Source organism: Neopsephotus bourkii, unplaced genomic scaffold (genome assembly GCF_033783945.1).
Source record: "Neopsephotus bourkii isolate Nb327-2 ecotype Australia unplaced genomic scaffold, CSIRO-AGI_Nbou_v1 NB_1020, whole genome shotgun sequence".
In the NCBI taxonomy this organism is placed as follows: Eukaryota; Metazoa; Chordata; class Aves; order Psittaciformes; family Psittacidae; genus Neopsephotus; species Neopsephotus bourkii.
Window position 1 is genome coordinate 110411 of NW_026901509.1, and position 17903 is coordinate 128313.

General features: G+C 35.5%; 1 protein-coding gene across 1 annotated transcript in view; it reads left to right on the forward strand.

Annotated features, from left to right (window-relative positions):
* Positions 1–17903, forward strand: part of CNTLN (centlein) — a 190513-nt gene that overhangs the window by 18654 nt on the left and 153956 nt on the right. The window contains exons 2-3 of the mRNA XM_061360342.1: positions 604–692; positions 12588–12672. Of these exons, the coding sequence (XP_061216326.1) occupies positions 604–692; positions 12588–12672 (174 nt within the window). The remainder of the gene's footprint in view (positions 1–603; positions 693–12587; positions 12673–17903) is intronic.

Consider the following 17903-nt stretch of genomic DNA (forward strand, 5'->3'; position numbering starts at 1 on the left):
TATGATTTTTCCTGTTGAACAGACCTAGCTACCAATGTGGTGATTTTGGCTTTTTAATATCTAATTTTATGTTAGGTTCTTTTTAGCAGATTTGGTCCTAAGTCCAGTTCGTGGTTTAAGTATGTATGCTTGCTTCTTGTTCTTCTAGTCGTCATCTGATTTCCACACTCTTCCCCCATCCCTCAATATTTTGATACAATTATCACAGTATATGGTTTTAGTTTGTAACATCATGTTGAAGCACGTATTCCAGACTCAGTGTTTATTAATACAAATTGTTTTCTGCTGCTAGAAGTAGTAGTAATTGATGCAGCAAAAGGCAGCCTTGTTTGAATAATGGTGATTTCGGCTGCCTTATGTAACATTGCATACTCTTTTCGTTGAAGGTCTTTGTCTTCCTTCAAAATTCTGGTTAAAGCTGTTTATTAAGGGAACTGTTTGCAATTTTTTTTTTTATTTACGGGGCAGTGAGTAATTTGTAGGGAATTTTTACTAGAATAGGTTTTTTTTTGTAATTGTCTTTTGAATATACACAGTATAACTTGCTTATAAAAAGTGTAGCATACATTTAATGTTTTTTTGTCTTCTTTTCCCATTTCTAAGGCTGATAAAGAATTTGTGTGGTCTCTGTGGAAACGTCTACAAGTGTCAAGACCAGATCTTACTCAAGCTATCGGCTTGGTGGTGGAAAGGTGAGTTTCATTGATTTAATATGATACTAAACACAAAAGCAAACAACCCCTCTCTCTGCTAATAATATATTCTTTATATTTTTAAATATGTTACAAAATTTTCATTGTTAAAATTTGTCAAGAGTACCTAGAATATGTTCCAAGTTGCCATTTTTTGGTATAAGTTGAAGTATACTTCAGATACGTTCTCACTGTGGTTGCTGTGCTGCAGTTGAATTAAATTTTTGAATTATAAATGTACTGCATATTATGTTTTTCTACTGAAAGAGCCAGAGGAGGTAGATGACATTTTTTGGTGTCATAAATGTTGGATAGCAATTTCTTACATAAATGATGTTTATCCACATTCTTAAGGAGCTAAAGGGCTAAGACATGGTAACAGAAGAAATGACTATGCAGTTAAATTATTACTCCTCTGAGGATATTAATGATGATTTCCTCAAGGTACTTACATACTATCATCTGATTGCTATAAATTTTAGGTAATAATCACAGTATGTGATTGATCAGAATGCTAATATTTACAAATTCAGAATTTTTGAGGGGCAGAGAGAAGGCGAATGGGAATAAGTTCGTAATGCGAGTGTCAGAATTCAAGCACTTGATTCTCTTATGGTCAAAAGGTTTGTCTGTTCTGTCTCTCAGGGTGCCATGAGTTCGCTGTTAAAAAAAATAAATGTTTGTTTGTTGTTTGGTTTGTTTTGGTTTTGGTTTGGTTTTGTTTTGTTTTTAAATGGGCTTTAACTTCTTTAAATGGCTTCTCAACATTACTTGGAAAGTTTGTCATAGAGCCAGGAGTCTCCTTTGGCTTCCTCTTCAGTGCTTGGATCTTGGAAGGCATGTTTTGCTTGTTTGTATCTTTCCTTTCTGGTCTTGATCCGTAAACATTCTTCCACTCCTGGAAGCATTGAAGTGTTAAGTTCTTCAGGTGGGAGTGGATTCACTTTGGTGTTGTCCCATTTTCTGCATGAAGCATAAAGTCCTTTATGCATAAAGCTAATGAAAATTTTATCCAAAAATAAAGTGTGATCATGTAGCTAGAGCTAATATCATAGGGCGTTTGTATCCAGGGGAAGAACTTGAAGGTGTAAGCACATGCAGCTTGTTTTAAGATTGCTGTTGCCTGGGAGTTCACATGTGTTCACCAATGCTATGTTAAATAACTTCTGGTTCTGTAATGGGACACTGACCTGCAGGGAGAAGTAACTTGTCTGTTAGGACAGTGTATTACTTTCATGTTGCTTGCATGTTGTGATTTGGGAAGTAATTTTAATACACAAGGGAGACATAGGAACAGAATAACAACATCCATCATTTATGTTGAAATGCACATTCTTACTGACTTGTTTCATGATAAAATTTGGTCATAGTTTCAGGAGGGCACTTAGAGTACACTATCAAGTGCACTAGAGGGCACTTACATATCTTTCTTCAAACATAAAAAATGCAAGAACCGCTTAAAGTATATAAATATAGTATTTAATGTATGTAAAGATACATTACAAATATGTAAGCACAAGAACATTGAAAAACCTAAAAAATTGGTTTGTCTTAGCTATGTTTTATAGGTAGCTGAACAATATGGAAAATTTTTGCTCTTTCACATGAAGCTTAATAGGGTAGAAACAGAGGTGTTCAGGCTCATTAACATTTTTTATTTGTGTTGCATATAAAAAATAATCAGGATATTAGGACAAATTGAAGCATAGAGATGTTAGAAAGTATGCATTTAAATAATGATGAATGCAATTGATTACTTGGAGTTCTTGAATTGTATGCCTATGTAGGATGCAGTCTGTCATCTTTTTTATCCTTCTTCCTGTCTAGGAATATTTTTATGCTTGGTAGTTACCCCTTGCTTTAAACTATTTTATGCTTTATTTAGAACAGAAATTGGTAATTGTGTGTGCATTATCCTAATTGATACAAAGAACGTGGTTCTCTTAGATACCACCTTGATGGCTGCAAGCATGATAATGAGCTGAATTTTTTTACAGTGATAAGAAATGTTTGTGCAACTCTCTTAATAATGTCATCTTCAGCCTATCAAAAGACTTGCTACAGAAATGTGATGTACAGTAATGGCCTATTCTATACGAAGGTGAAGGTATATTTTGTATGTGCTTTGCACTTTGTGTAGATTGGTGATTGGTACTGTTCCAGACAGTGTGTGTGGCAACATACTTCTCTTAAGGTGCTTGTATAGTTTTTCTTGTGCTGTCTTCTTTTAGAAAAACACTAATGCTTTAGAACACCTCTTGTGAACTCAGGGCTATGCATCTGTATCATACTTTTCCCATGCTTCTCAGAGTTGTGGAATAATGAAAGAACAGATTGCTTCTACAGCATCTTTTTAGGTATTAGCATTACACCAGAGAATCCTGGAATAGATTTGGCTAAAACACATTCAGTATATAGGAGTTTTATTATAAATCATGACTTTGAACTTTGGGGTTGCTTTGACTTGACACGTGTTTTTCCCTTTAATTGGTATGACTTCATCTCTTTTGCCTGAGAACAGTCTAACTGCCTCTTTGGAAATAATTTCTAGTGCAGATTTGCTTGTGAATCTTCTGAAAAACCAAATTGCAGCCTCATATTTTCTCTCCTAACTTTTTCCACCTATAACTTGCCGTAATTTTTTCCTTCTCTTTCATGACTGTAGCTTCTCTTTCATGACTGTACCTATTCACATTCTCATCCTTTCAGAAAAGTTTTTGGCTTATTCCTTACTGTATAGCAGGGTGGATTTGTTTGTTTGTTTGTTTGTTTTTATAATCTATAAGCATAAAAAGCTATAAATAAAATATAAATAGACTATAGTGTCAATTTACCTAGGTTTTAATACGTTGATTAGATTTACAGGGGATGCACAGCTGCTGTCCAGAAAACTCCAGGGCAAGTGATTTTCTGGCTTTGTTAATCTAGGCAAAACAGGTGTATTTAGAGGGTGAAGAGATGGCATACCAAATAAGAGTTATAAGCAAAATGATTCCTGAAGCATTTCCCTTGAGAGATCTGTGTTGATCACACATTTCACTTGAGAGATCTGGGCTGGTCACAACCTATTTTGCTGTATTTTACTTGGTTGTATCAGTCAAGAATTAAAAACTGAAAAGTTACACTGAAGTGAGATAAAAACCAGTTAAAGTCTCAAGAGACTTTTTTTTGTTCCCATCTATATTAACAACCTGGTTGTATCCAACCTGGTAGCATTTTCCATCTTGCCCTGGCTTTCTCGGAGATTTTGAGATAGATGCAAACAGAATGAAACGGATTTAAGCATTTTGTTGTTTCTGTTTGTGTCATGGATGCCACCACTGCTTGCGTAGCTTCATTTTTCAGGCTGTTCTTTCCACCAGAAACTCCATAGAGAATTCCAAGAAACCTTCGGTGCCCATCACATCTTTGTTACAGACTTCCTCAGATCAGAAGCCATCTACGTAATAGAAGCAGACAGAACTGAAGTGAGATCATGTCTATCTGAGATCATACATACCATGAACCAAACAATATTGTCCAGTGGATTTCAGTATTTAAATTGATGAAAACAACAGCCAGACTTTCTTCAGGAGAGTAACAGTGGCAGCAATGGAAAGGTGCTGGTGTGAAAGGGCAAAATGTTTGTTATCAACCTTGTACACCATGGATGTGTGATGAAGAAAAGAGAAGAAACATATATTAAGAGAAATTGTGTAGGCATTACTAGCCATTCAGTCAGGTAATTTGTATTTGTAGCGTTAGACAATTCCTCATGAATATCTTTTTCTCAAAGAAACCAGGCAAATGTAGAAGGCATAATTTGGGGAAAATAAGGGGGAATTAATAGTAGGTTTCCATTATTTGTCTGCTATTTTAAAGTGCTTTCATGGTCCCAAAATAGAAGTTCGCCTGCCCTAAAATTGTAAAAATGTAGCTAGTATCGTTTTATGGCTGTGCTGTTGATTCCTGTAATACATCAATGATATTTTACTTTTCAGCAGGCTTTGCAGTTCTTGCTGGATAACTGTAACTATATTCCCATTTTAATATTCAGATGTAACAAAAAATTATCTTTACTGTGCAAATGAGAAATGCCTTTGGGATATGTAAAAGCCTCCAGGTATTTTCAAACAAGCCATTGTAAAAGTACTACTCATGTTAGTATACTTTTCAGCTACTTTAAATACTATTGATCTCAGTATTATATAAAGAGCATGCTATTTCTAGTTCACTGCCTTTTGAAACAGGTTTTTTTCTTTTTTGTTTTTGATGATGAGCCAAAAAAAGTAGTGTTAGAAAGTACCTTTTACAGGTAAATGCATGTGTAAACTCAGAGTTAGGGTTCAGGTGAGTGTATCAAAGGTTTTGAAATATTTTTGTAAACTTGGAGAGCTCTCCTTTAAGACTTTTCTCTTACAATACATGGAAAGTTGACAGGTCAACTGACTTAATTTTCTTCTAGGGCTTCTAGCTGACCCCTTTCTTCTGTACAGGAGAGGTAACAGGATTCATTAATGATCGAACTGTGGTAGTGATACCACAGACTTGGTAGATGTAAATGGAGATTGTATTACACTAGGTGATACCCTTGCAGATAGCTGCATTTGGCAAGCTTGCCTTATATAAATGTTTTTCCACACCGAAATTCTGTGTGCTTTGTCTTGCAAGGCTTAGCAAAGAGCAAGAACAGATCATTTCAGGCCACTCTAAGAAACAGTGGCAACCTGAATGTTAGTGCCAGTGGTTAAGAGAGAATTTTGTTCTTCCTGGGGAGTGACACCTCCATAGGTGTACGCATGTGTGAAAACATGGTTGAAGAGCAAGCAATTAGAAATAATGAAAGAGTTTTTGGAAAGGTAATCACAGGAACTTACATTGTGGTTTGCTACATCCTGTGAATAGAAAATTGTGGAAAAAACATTAAACTAGTTGACATAGATTCCTCACTGACACAGTATGCAGATGTACTAAAAATGACAAGTACTTTTTATGTAAAAGAGTGTGCTGTATGAATGATCAATATAGGTTGCTAATGTAAATAGAAAAATATTTTTAAAACTGTATCTTTCATCTTTTGAAGGATGATAGCTTGCAGAAACTTTCTTAAACCACTCACCACTTTACTCTCATGCAAATTAACAGGAAATAGAGTGAGGAGAGAATGAGGAAGTAAAAAACATCTAAGGTGTTTTTAAAGGCCATTCCCATTTTGTCACCTGAGTTTAAAATAAAGTGGACTCCCTAGTTATTATCACTCGATAAAATGGACAGAATAATAGAGCGTAAGATACCTTTCTACCTAAGGTCAAATAATTGTGATTTTCTACAGTTGATGAAAGTTTAATATCCTGTTTCATTAAAAATTCTCAGAACATTGAACATAAGTCAACATTCCATGGAGAAGAAGGTATTATGCAGCTTGCATGTGTGCATATCTGCATATCGGAGCACAAAATATTGACATGATAATTGCAGTCAAGCCTGATTGAACAGTGGCCTTTGGGAATTCAGCTGGTGGTGTACCAACTGGATGGCTGCTCAGGACACAGTTTGAAACGCAAGGTGCAAGTTAGCACTTTATTCAGCACAGGCAGGCATCATTTAAAAATCCTTAGGGGAAACCCTGGTGATGTGCAGATGTTAAAGCAGTCTGTTCTGAACTGCTGATATTTTGAACACTCTAAGAGACTTGTGTATTTTAGAAGAAAAATGTTTGGAAAATTATTAGGGAAAAATATCACTATTATCTTTGCTACTCTAGTGTAAAAGTATATTTAGTATTTTATGTACATTGCTTAAAATAAGAGGCCTTAAATTGTCTAATGAATTAAAGCAATCAAGTTAGAGATGCAAGAAAGATTACATTTCTGTAATGAAGGTTTTCCATTTCAATGAATACTATGGAAGATAGAACTAGTTCTATAAATAATTTGCTAAGGAAATAATTGAATTTTACAATTTTTCTTTAATTAGGTCTTAAATTATTTTTATAAAGAAACAAAAGTAATTGTATGCAGTCTTTTCCATAGGAAATAACTACTGTGCAAAATATGTGTTACCATTTTAAATTCTCTTTTGCTCCATGCTGTCTAAATCTTGAAGTACTGTTTGTAAATATTAAAGGAAAAAAAAAAGATAATGTGCATCAATTATAATTTGTCATGAAATATAAAGATCTTCTAGAATCTGAGGTGAAGGTAAACTCCCTGTTAAACGAAAACTGTTTAGCTCTATTTTTTAATCTCTTCTTAGTAGGTACACGAAAACACGGTATGGTTTCTAGTTGAAAGATTGAGGCATAGACTTTGTTTCTGCTAACTGCAGACTGTGCAACCACAGGGATGTGGCTGTACACAGTAAATTACAATATTGGTGCCATATTTACAGTAACATTGACAGTCTGTACTCTACAGCTTGTCTTTGCACATGGGTGATTCATTATCTACTTAATACCAACATTGTATGCACTTGTGTAAGTCTGCCTGTGAAGCTGTAAGACCAGGAGCAATGATAACCAATGCTACATCACACAGGCTGATACTTTGTAGCCTTTCTAGTTGGGCAGCTCTTCAGATTAAAAGAGCTTTTTAGAATTAGTATTTCTAGAAGCAGTTAATTTTTAGTTGCATACTAAAATATAGGTATGCTGTTGAAATGTAGCCTTTGTTCTTTTATTACATGCCCAAGGTTTGCAATGTAATTTTAACTATTTAAAGCCAAATTTGTAGATGCTTTTTTTTTAATACATCTATTTGTAAAACTGAAAGGACATATTCCATGAAATATGTAAACAGCAAATTCAGTTTATTAGTTAAAATTATTTTGATTTAATTGATGTTAAAACTGATGTAAATATATAAACCTCTGAGTTACTTTTCTTTACAAATGGTGAATTTGGCTGATTGAAACCTGTGATGGCATACAAGATGCGTGTTTTCCCAGACGGCTTATGCTGAAAATTTTAGGAAGCGTAGTGTTCTATAAACTTCTGCAAACTTCTGAGTTTTAACATCTTTAAGTACCTTATTCATTGTTTAATGGTTTCTCACAGTCCAATGTTTCATTTTTGACAAGCCATTAAAGTGTGCCAAACCTCAAAAGTATTATCCTGTCCTGTTGTGTAGAGTATAGCATAACACAGGAAAAAAAAAATCTTATATAGGAAAAGTGTTAGGTTTAAGAATATTTTCTTGCTTCTTCATTTTTGTCTGAAGCTGCATCTCAATAATCCTTGTAGCTAAATAAATCTGTGTTAAACATTTAAAATAGGTAGTACTCATGGGAAAACTGATTGGAGCTTAAAACTTGTACAAATTGACAGCCTCTCTTCACTCCATTTTTCATCCTAAGGAAGTCTGCAAATATTCTTAAGTCACATCATTATTGTTCATAAGTGGTTCTAATTAGGTAAACAGGAGTTTGTCTCAGTCATTGATCATCATCAGCTTCTTGATAGTGCCTGATTTCACCCCGCCCCACTATTCCAGTGGATTTTAAATATATTGTAAATACATAACGGTTCATTTAATAAATTCACTTGAAGTTTTTTTCTTAATATTTGTTACCCTTCTAAAAAGCAGGAGGTGATTGCTGTAATTGTTATAAAGTCTCATTTTAAAGTGCAACAGCAGATCCAAATATGATCCATAAGATCCAGTCAGTCATCCTACCTTGGGTGTCTGTGGGGAACTGTCCTGTAATGAGCATTGGAAGCCATCCTATGCCACCAGAAGCTGCTGATAATGTTCCATATGAGGTTTCAGTGTGTGTAAGTTGTGATAATTAGGATTTTACATTTATCTCTGAATGGTAACTGGTGGAACTGTCTTTGGGGGCATTACTACAACCTGTGCTATCTAGAGAGTCTGAAAATTCCTCAGAAAGCCAACCCTCTTGAATTTACTCTAAACTTTTCCTCCTAATTATCATAGAGCTGTATTTATAAATTTTGTTCCTTGAAAGCTTTGTTTAAAGGGATTGTTTGAGCATCAGATAAACAGGGAAAATGCTGCATGTAATCAGAAATGCACTTTGAACTGTTGACTACTATTTGCCTGTGTTACAAACACATTTTTTTGCTTTAATAACAGTCTGTTTCTTCTTTCTAATCCCAGGCTTTATTCTTCCAGCTTCTTTTTGTGCTGCCTGGTCGTAAAGTCATATGGCTCTATAAATTCCTGACTACCAGTAATACACCAGAATTAGCTGTGCATGCTATTTTTCAGTTCTCCAGAGCAGTTTGTTCTTTTGCTTGGCTCTTGGCTGGCTTACTCATTTTCTTCCTGTTGTCTCTTTTAATACAAACAAGCACAAAAAACCCCAAACACTGTAACTGTAGAATCATAGAATAGTTAGGGTAGGAAAGGACCTTAAGGTCATCAAGTTCCAACCCCTCTGCCATCGGCAGAGACACTTCACACTAGACCATGTCACCCAAGACTCTGTCCAACCTGGCCTTCAACACCACTAGGGAAGGAGCACTCAGAGTTTCCTTGGGCAGCCCATTCCAGTGCCTTACCACCCTCACAGTAAAGAACTTCTTCCTTATATCCAATCTAAACTTCCACTGTTTAAGTTTAGTCACTACAGTCCCCCTCCATCATCCTTGTAGGTCCCTTTCAGATACTGGAAGGCTGCTATGAGGTTTCCATGCAGCCTTCCCTTCTCCAGGCTGAGCAGCCCCAGCTTTCTCAGCTTATCTTCATATGGGAGGTGCTCCAGCCTCCTTACCACCCTCATGGCCTTCCTCTGGACTTGTTCCATGTCCTACTTATACTGAGGATACCAGAACCGTACACAGTACTCCCAAGTGGTAGAGTTGTTTTGAGCCTTGCTTTGGGAAATCCAGTTTGCCCATAAGTTTTTCAGATCAATTGATCCAAAGCGATGAGTTCATGGCTGAGTTAAAAGGGTAGTTAATTTTTGAGTATTTGTGTTTAACTGTGCCTTGTTTTTAAAAAAGGCTGAGTTTGTGAGAGGAGATAGTGATTAGAATAGTTGGGAAAACAGTGGTATATTGTGGGTGTAGGTACAGAATGAGTGGTTAGAGCAATGATTTAAAGTAGAAATATAAAACAGGTGTTTTAAAATGGAGTAGGAAATATATCACTGTGGGAACAAAGAATTAATAGGACAGCTGGTGTTTAAGGTCAGGATGCTTTTGAGGGCTGGAGACAATGGTATTCAGTGGTTTGTGGAGCTTGTATGTGTGTATTTTTTATGTGTCTACACATTACAGTTCTACTTTGTAGTAGATATGTGCTTTCCCTTTTGTCTTCTGAAGCTCTTAAAATGTTGGATGAAGTAGTTATGTATGTCTCTAATCTTATGTTCTTAAATTGTCTAGCTGTATTGCTTTCCCTTTTGTCTTCTGAAGCTCTTAAAATGTTGGATGAAGTAGTTATGTGTGTCTCTAATCTTATATTCTTAAATTGTCTAGCTGTAATTAAGACCTGAGAAAATTTGGAGTGTTGCGATATTTACAGTTTAGACCTAGATTAATATAGGTCTCTTACTTCCTCAGATAGATTATGATGTAATGTGCTTATGGGAGAGAGATACCTTCTTCCCAAAATAATTGGGGTTTGTGTGGTGCAACTTTTGTCTTTGAAAAAGGGTAATTGTTGATAGCCATTAAGGACCCCACAGCAAAGTAATTAAGTATGAAAAAGCATTGGTATTTTTATGCTAGAGCATTTTTTGTTTAAGTTCTGAAGTAATGTTCAGTACCTGTCATGAACAGCATGTTTCAGGAGGATCAATAAACTTCTGTGATAAGTATTATACCAACACTCTATTTACATACATTATTTCCTTACTAACTGCTAATTTTAAAAGTTTCTTAATATGTTTTACTAAATTTTATGAACTTACTAGAAAGTCTTTTACCATTTTTTAAAACCTAAGAATGGGATTTCTGTAAACTAATTATGCATTATAAGCAGGGTAGGTAGGTTTCCTTAACTGTGGTCTGTTATGAAACCTGTTTGTTGTTTTCTCTCTTGTGTTGCCATTTTTTATTTATGTTTTTCAAAGAATGCCACAGTGTAACCTTTGGAATACATCTGATAACTCCATATGTGCATAGATCTCTCTAACTGCAGCCTACTTAGTTCAGTTTTTAGTAGATGTTCAAAGAGGAACCATGAAAAACTGGCTGTGCTATGTATTTCATTGCTCATGTCTTCCTAGCAACCTGTTGTGACATTCCTTGATTTTTTTGATTGCAGGTGATCAGATGCTTTGAGGTCAGGATCTGATGTGCACTTTTCTGTTAAGTTTCTGTTTCAGTTAAAATGTTAAATTACTTTTAGACATCAAATGTCTTTTGGAATACGTGTTGAATATTCATGGTTTCATTTATCTCTGCTCATTACAGCTCCTCAATGATGTTCTTCATGGAAGATTTTTTTTTTAATGCCATATAACTGCTTAAGTTTCCATCTATTTTTATTTCTCCTAGCTAAATGTAATTTAAATATGTATCTTTACATCTAGGTTTTTCTTGGTTTTATTCAAATGCTACAACACGTAAGTGCTGCTGTATTTGCAGTACGAGAGCACTGCTTAGAGTTATGATGTCTTGAGACCTTGGTTTCCCAAAACTTTCCTGTAAATTCCTTACCATTTTTATTTAATTCTTTATTTACTCAAGATAAGACTAGATACTTTAGCAGTCATAGAACTTTATTTTTAAAAGCATGTTATTGGATAGCCTGTGGGGGCAGTGTAGTTTAGCCTTTAAAACCACTTATAGCAATAGAATATGCAGTAACACATAATAGTGGAGAAAAGTAATTGTCCGTATATCTACTGTCCTCATTAGTCACTGTTACAGAGCGCTTCAGCAGATGAAGCCTTTTGTGCACAGCTGGATCTTCTCATCTGTTTTTGATCAGATTAACAGAGTTATGGGTACCCCTCTTGCATTCCCTGCCACCTCTGAATCATGCTCACTTTAGTAGAGTGAAAGTTGTGTTCCAGGAATGACTTAAACCCAGCAGTGATGTAAGTTTAAGTGTACTGTGAGGGCATGAATAATTCTGAATGAGTTTTCTGCTTGTCGCCTGTGGTGGTGGGAATGCCTGAAGTATTTGGCTATTTTTAGGGAATACGTGTTTCTCAGATCTTTTCTTAAGAGATACATGATAGAAACTTAGCTGTCTTGTGCTAAGGATCTCTGTGTAGCTTTACTATCACATTTGTTTTCTTTCTGCAAAAAAACAGAAGCCAGTAAGGGCATCAACATTTAAAACTCAGTCAACAAATAGGATAGGAATGATATGAGCTGCTTTGTTAAAGTGTTAATGACTCATGAGCTGTCTTTCTACAAAGTGTTGCTGAGATTATTATAGGCTTGCACTTGTTAACCATGTAGAGAGGTTTTACTCATCCCCATTATCAAGCTTCTGAACTGTCTTAACTTGGGGGGGCCCCCCCGCCCCGAAAAAGTTACAGGTTCTGTTCATCTTGAAAATAGTATAGTTAGATGTGATGTTTATAAGTATTGTTTCAGACTTTGAAATGCTGCATAGCTAAGAGAAGGACTTCACAAAGCCAAGCGGCTTAGTGGCTCTGTATTGCCAAGTAGGAAAAAAAGAATTTTGATAAGCCTATGGACAAGTATACTTTCTGCATTTGGGAAAGAGTAAGACAGCTAATTTCAGCTGCTTAAAATGTATTTTAAGATTTCTTGCTTCTGTTCTTTTTGAACAAAGTTGTGTTAGCTGTTTACAGATGTAATTTGCTGTCACTTGCCATATGCTCCCTGATTAATTCTGCAAGGCCTGTCAGCTTCAGATAATTTAATTTTCTATTCTTTAAAATGACATTCATTATCAGGACATGAAAAATTCAAATTATTAACTGCAAATTATGACTAATAAAGTGTCTAATTTTTTTGTTTGTTTCCAGAGAAAAACAGAAAGCTGAAGTCAAGGACAGAAAGGTTTTACAGATTTTGCAAGCCAAAGACAACAAAATAGAAATCCTAGAACAGGTTAGTATTATGCTTAAATAGAGCAGTTCAGAAAAATTCTGTCATTGGCATCACATTTGTATTTCCTAAGATGTAAAAATAGTTTGCTGTTGTGTCTTTAAGGTGAAAGTTGGAGGTGATTCAGAGAAGATAACCTTCTGACAAAGTATTAAACTATTCTGAGCTGTTCAGGTTGTTGACCTTTCACCTAAAAAGTGCCTGTGATTTTAGAGGAAACTTCTGCTGAAAAGTTTTATTAATTCATTGCCTTATTTTGCTTAATAGACAAACCTAAACTTGGATTTCAATCTAGATGAATTCTGACTATGCTTAGATTTGTAATGTGTTCATGATTTGGAAAGGTTTGCCATCCTGACTCATGTAAAAATATAACATTTACTATAGTAATGAGAACTAAATATGTAGAATACTAAAAGCAATACAGCTAAAATACATTTATGTATTTTGGTGTTACTCACTAGTACCAATATTTATTAAGTTAACTGTTAGCATAAACTGCAAAATAATACTGGCAAATCCAGAATGTCATAAATAAGTCTTATGTGTATTCTCAATTGAGCTGTTAACTCAAAACAAAAGTTGTGCGTGAGTAAAAACAAACAAAAAAAACAACCCAAGGTGTTGGGTCAAGGCATTGGTGAAATTGAGGACATATGAGCACATATCCTAAAAAATAAAAGTAATTATTTCAAAAGTAATCAAAGCTCTTGAACCCTTCTTAATATTTGAAATGCAGTACTTAGGAAATCCAAAACTAATGAAAGAAACAGAAGAGAACAATAAATATTGCACCTTCCTTTTCTCCATAGATCTCAAATGGGTTGTTCTTCCCCAGGTGCAGGACTTTTCATTTTCCATATTTGAATTCCATGAGGTTCCTTTCAGCCCGTTTTTCGAGCCTGTCATCATGTCTCTCTGTCTACTTCTCCTAGTTATGTGTCATCAGCAAACTTGCTGAAGGTGGGCCCTGCCCCATAATGCAGATCTTTAGTGAATTTCTCACATTTCTGATGGCCTTTACTAAGTCTTGCCCGAATTGAGGTAAGTTGTGTAGCCAGTGGTGTAAATTGAGGTTTCCAGAGCTTACCTAATTCTGGTCTGTTCAAAATAAACCTGATATGCCTGCTGCCTAACAAGAAACACGTCTGCAAGGAGGTTATTAATCTTTTTATTTTGTATTAGATCAGTGGCTGGAGTTTCTGTGCGTGGTCATGTCCTCATAGCTGTAGGTGTGATTTGTAATGTGTCTGAGGCATGGATCCACATCATTTTTATCGAATCATAAAATCAACTGGGTTGGAAAAGACCTTTAAGATCATCAAGTCCAATAATTACCTAAGGACTGCCAAGACCACCACTAAATCATGTCACTAAGGGCCTCATCTACACGATTTTTGAACACTTTCAAGGGTAATGATTCCACCACTTCCCTGGGAAGCCTGTTCCCAGGGAACAGTGATCACCCTCTAAGTGGGGTAATTTTTCCTAGTATCCAGTATAAAATACCCGTGGCACAGCTTGGGGCTGTTACCTCTTGCTCTATCACTTGTTACCTGGGAGACCAGCCACCTCATCGCTCCATCCTCCTTTCAGGTAGTTGTGGAGAGTGAAAATAAAACCAGTGAATATGAACCAGCAGTTCATGATTATTCCTGCATTTTTATCCGATCCTTAGCGGAAAGAGAAGATTCCTGTGTAAGAAGTTTATAAGAATTTATGTGCAATAATGAGCTTTCAAAAGGTGGCACTTGTTGTGGCAGCTTCTAAACCTGTAGCATACATTTCCATGAGATTGCTGTCTGTGGTTTCAGATAAATTTCAGAAGCTGAAATTGAAATTGGTCAGAAATCTGAAGTTGATAGTGTGATAGAGTGATCATCTGGAAGTGGAGAAAGGCTGAAGTTGTAACTAGAAACAAGGAAAAATGCCAGCTGAGGAAGGAAAGTTTGGCAACTGGATGGGAAGAGTTAACAAATGCGGACAGAAGCTGCTTTTTTTGGTGATCATCACAACTTTAATGCATGTTGTAATGCAGCCCTTTCAAATAGCTTTCCTTAGAGCATCATTGACTGAGAGGAGGTTGTGAAGGACACCAGATAGTGCCAATGGCCAATGCTATATATAAAAGCTGTATACAAGGGTGGTGTCATTCCCATATTCTTGCCTCATCCATTCATCAGGATGCCACAGTATTGAAATGAGGAGGATAAATTTCGGAGTTCTTGAATGGTTTTGATGGTTTGGTAAACAAAGACTGGAGCTAGCACAGACAACAGTGTAGTAAGGAGCATTCCTGTTTATATTTCTGGATTGTTCTTTCTTTGTTCATCTAAAGGGTAGCTAACATTCAGATAGGTTGCTTCTAAAATAGTGAGTTTTGGCAGTGACGTAAATGAAAGTTCTTTACTGTACAGTATAGACAGCAGGACTTCAAAGTTGTGTATTGCAGTCTACCGATCTGTTACATTTAGGAAGATGAGATTTATCCAATTATCTCTTCTGTTGATTTTCCTTTCCCCTTCCCACCTTGTACAGTTGCAAAAATATCATTTGTCATAGGGCATTTATTTATTAGGAAATTCTAAGTGGCCATGAGTTGGTTGTATGACTCCATGATGAGTAAGGGGAAAAGGGCAAATAAATGACATATCTCATAATTTGAGATGTATGTAAGTTAACGTTGCAGCCAGAAACAACAGAACCCTAGAACAAGAAACTGTGGTAATCTTCCATCTCTTGTATTCTGCTTAGACTTTGTCCTGATGTGCTTAACAGCCCTTTTAAAATTCACCTAGTAAGAAACCATATTCATCACATCCTACGTGAGATGCATGTAGATACTTGTTACTGAGACCTGAATTAGTTTTATTGGAGTTTTCCATTGTATTTTTCCCTTTATTGCATCTTTTTTAAAATTGTTGCCTTTGTAGTTGGTTGGTAACTTTTGGTCTTGATAGTCACAGCTGTGCCTCATCTGGTATTTATCTATTTATTCTACATGCTGTGTGGTAAAAATCTAATTCCTTTGAGGTTGGTGGCTAGATTGCTATACTGATCATATTACTGTCATTTTTGTTTTACACAGTGGCTCAAAACTTTTCTCAGTAGTTATGTGTCCTACATTTTATATTATTTTTCTTCTGAAGGCTGACTGCTGCAGATCTTTTTCTTCATTCTCCTTTTTCTTTAGAAACATTTTCCACCTGGTATATTTAATTTATAATATTTGTCTATGTCTCAAATAGATCACTGGGTTTTGTTGGTTTTTGGTTTTTTTTCTAATAAGGTGAGAGTTTTGGAAAAATACATTAAAAATTTAAAATTTAAACAATTAATTTAGAGGATAATGTGGGAACAGAGAACTCAGTCTTCTGCCATTCATGCAGTAGATAAATTAAAATATCCTCACCTGTGTTCCTTAGAAGATGAAATTAAAGATGTGTAAAAGTAGCAATAAACCTTTTCTGTGACACTGTTAATTAATTAGATTTCAATTTTGATCTGGAAGAACTAAAGCTAATCCTTTTGTCCTAGACCTTGTAATGTTTCAAAACCTTATCAACTGATTATACTCCAGAGGGGTTAAAATAGTACTAGCTTGCCACATTATCTGCACTTGAAAATCTTCAGCTTGCTGTGCGAATCTATATTAAAGCCCTTTTAATGGGTCCAATTGAAAGAAGCATAATTCTACCTTCAAGTTTTAATTAACACTAATACATTTTTCTTAACTTTTGTACATTCACCTAGTTGTATTTTTCTTTGTAATAAAATCCTGTTATTAAATTCAGACAAATGTATACAGACATTCTTGCCATCTAAACACTTCTATCCAGTAGCATATAACCTTGATTCTTCTTGTGTAACGAGGGACATGAGGATAATTTGGGTAATAGGGAGTTTAGATGAATGTGTCAGTGGTGACGAGATTATGCAAAGTTTATAAACTCTTTGCAGAAAAAGTTTCTCCACTGAATGAGATTTATAGATACTACAAGCAAAGAATATGTGAGGACACTGACACTTTTTTTGTCTTTAAAAAGATGATTTTACACAAGCAGTAAAATCACTTGGAAAAGTGATCATTCCTCAGCGATGAAACCTGTCTGGTTTGTGTAGCTCTGCATTAGTGAATTATTATGTCTTTGTGCCTTTCTGCTAGCCACCTTCTAGTTAGTTTTCCCATAAAAATAAGGGAAAGAAATCTTGTTGAGCAGCTTGTCTAAGTAAGAAGGATGGGGAGGAGAATATATTTAATATTCAAATAGTTGAAAGTTGCTGATTCTTGTTTATTGATAGAACCCTACCTGAAGTAGGTGGTATGAAGACTATGGCTAATACCTGTGGGCTTGTTTGCCTGAAGAAATTAATAAGCTGTAAATTACAGTGTACCTTTACAGCTCATTAGTACTTTTGTGCGAATTCCCTGTAGGAATGCTTTCTGTACAAATTGAAAATTGTTTCTGTGAGGTAGCTTACTTTTTTTTTTTTTTGAAGGAGTTTTCCTACTTAATCTGCAAAAAAAGCAACTACATTGGGTTTTTCTGCAGGTATTCTGTAAATCCATGCCTTAACTTTTCATTAATTTGTCTGTGTAGCCATGCCTAAGGTTAGCTAATGTTTCTGTATCCTTATTGCTTATAATTCGTGTTCTTCATGGTGTGTTTACAAAGATAGCCTGAAATGATAGCTGCTCGATAAGACAGGAAAAAATGTAGTTAGTAAATAAATGGGCTGTTTCTTGTCCTCTGCCTGCTTGTTCAATTCTTATGTTAGTGGAGCTCAGAATTCAAGCCTGGAAAGAAGAAGGACGTCATGTTTATGATCTTATTCATGCTCTAGGGAGCTACAGTCTAGTTTGGAAAATTTCTTGTTCAATCCAGGTAAGAATAGTTGTCATGTAGTCAATTAGAGTTACAATGGGATAGCGTTTTTTCTAGAGTTAGAAATGGTTTACAAAGCCATTAGAGGAGATTAACTTCTTAACTGTGTTTAGCGCATTTTCTGGTTGCTGGGTTTTTTTTTTGTTGTTGTTAAATCAGTATAGTTTTAAGAGGGTGAAGCTGCTTTTATTCCCTCTTTAAGGACATTGTTGATGAGGAATCTTTTCATATATCGTGGCTTCTTACTTGGATGTGAACAAATTTCCACAAGTTAAAAAAAAATTGTTGTTCCTTAAGGACTAAGCAGCAGAAAGAAGCATGCAGTGCCCTTTGAGATTAGGTTCTGGC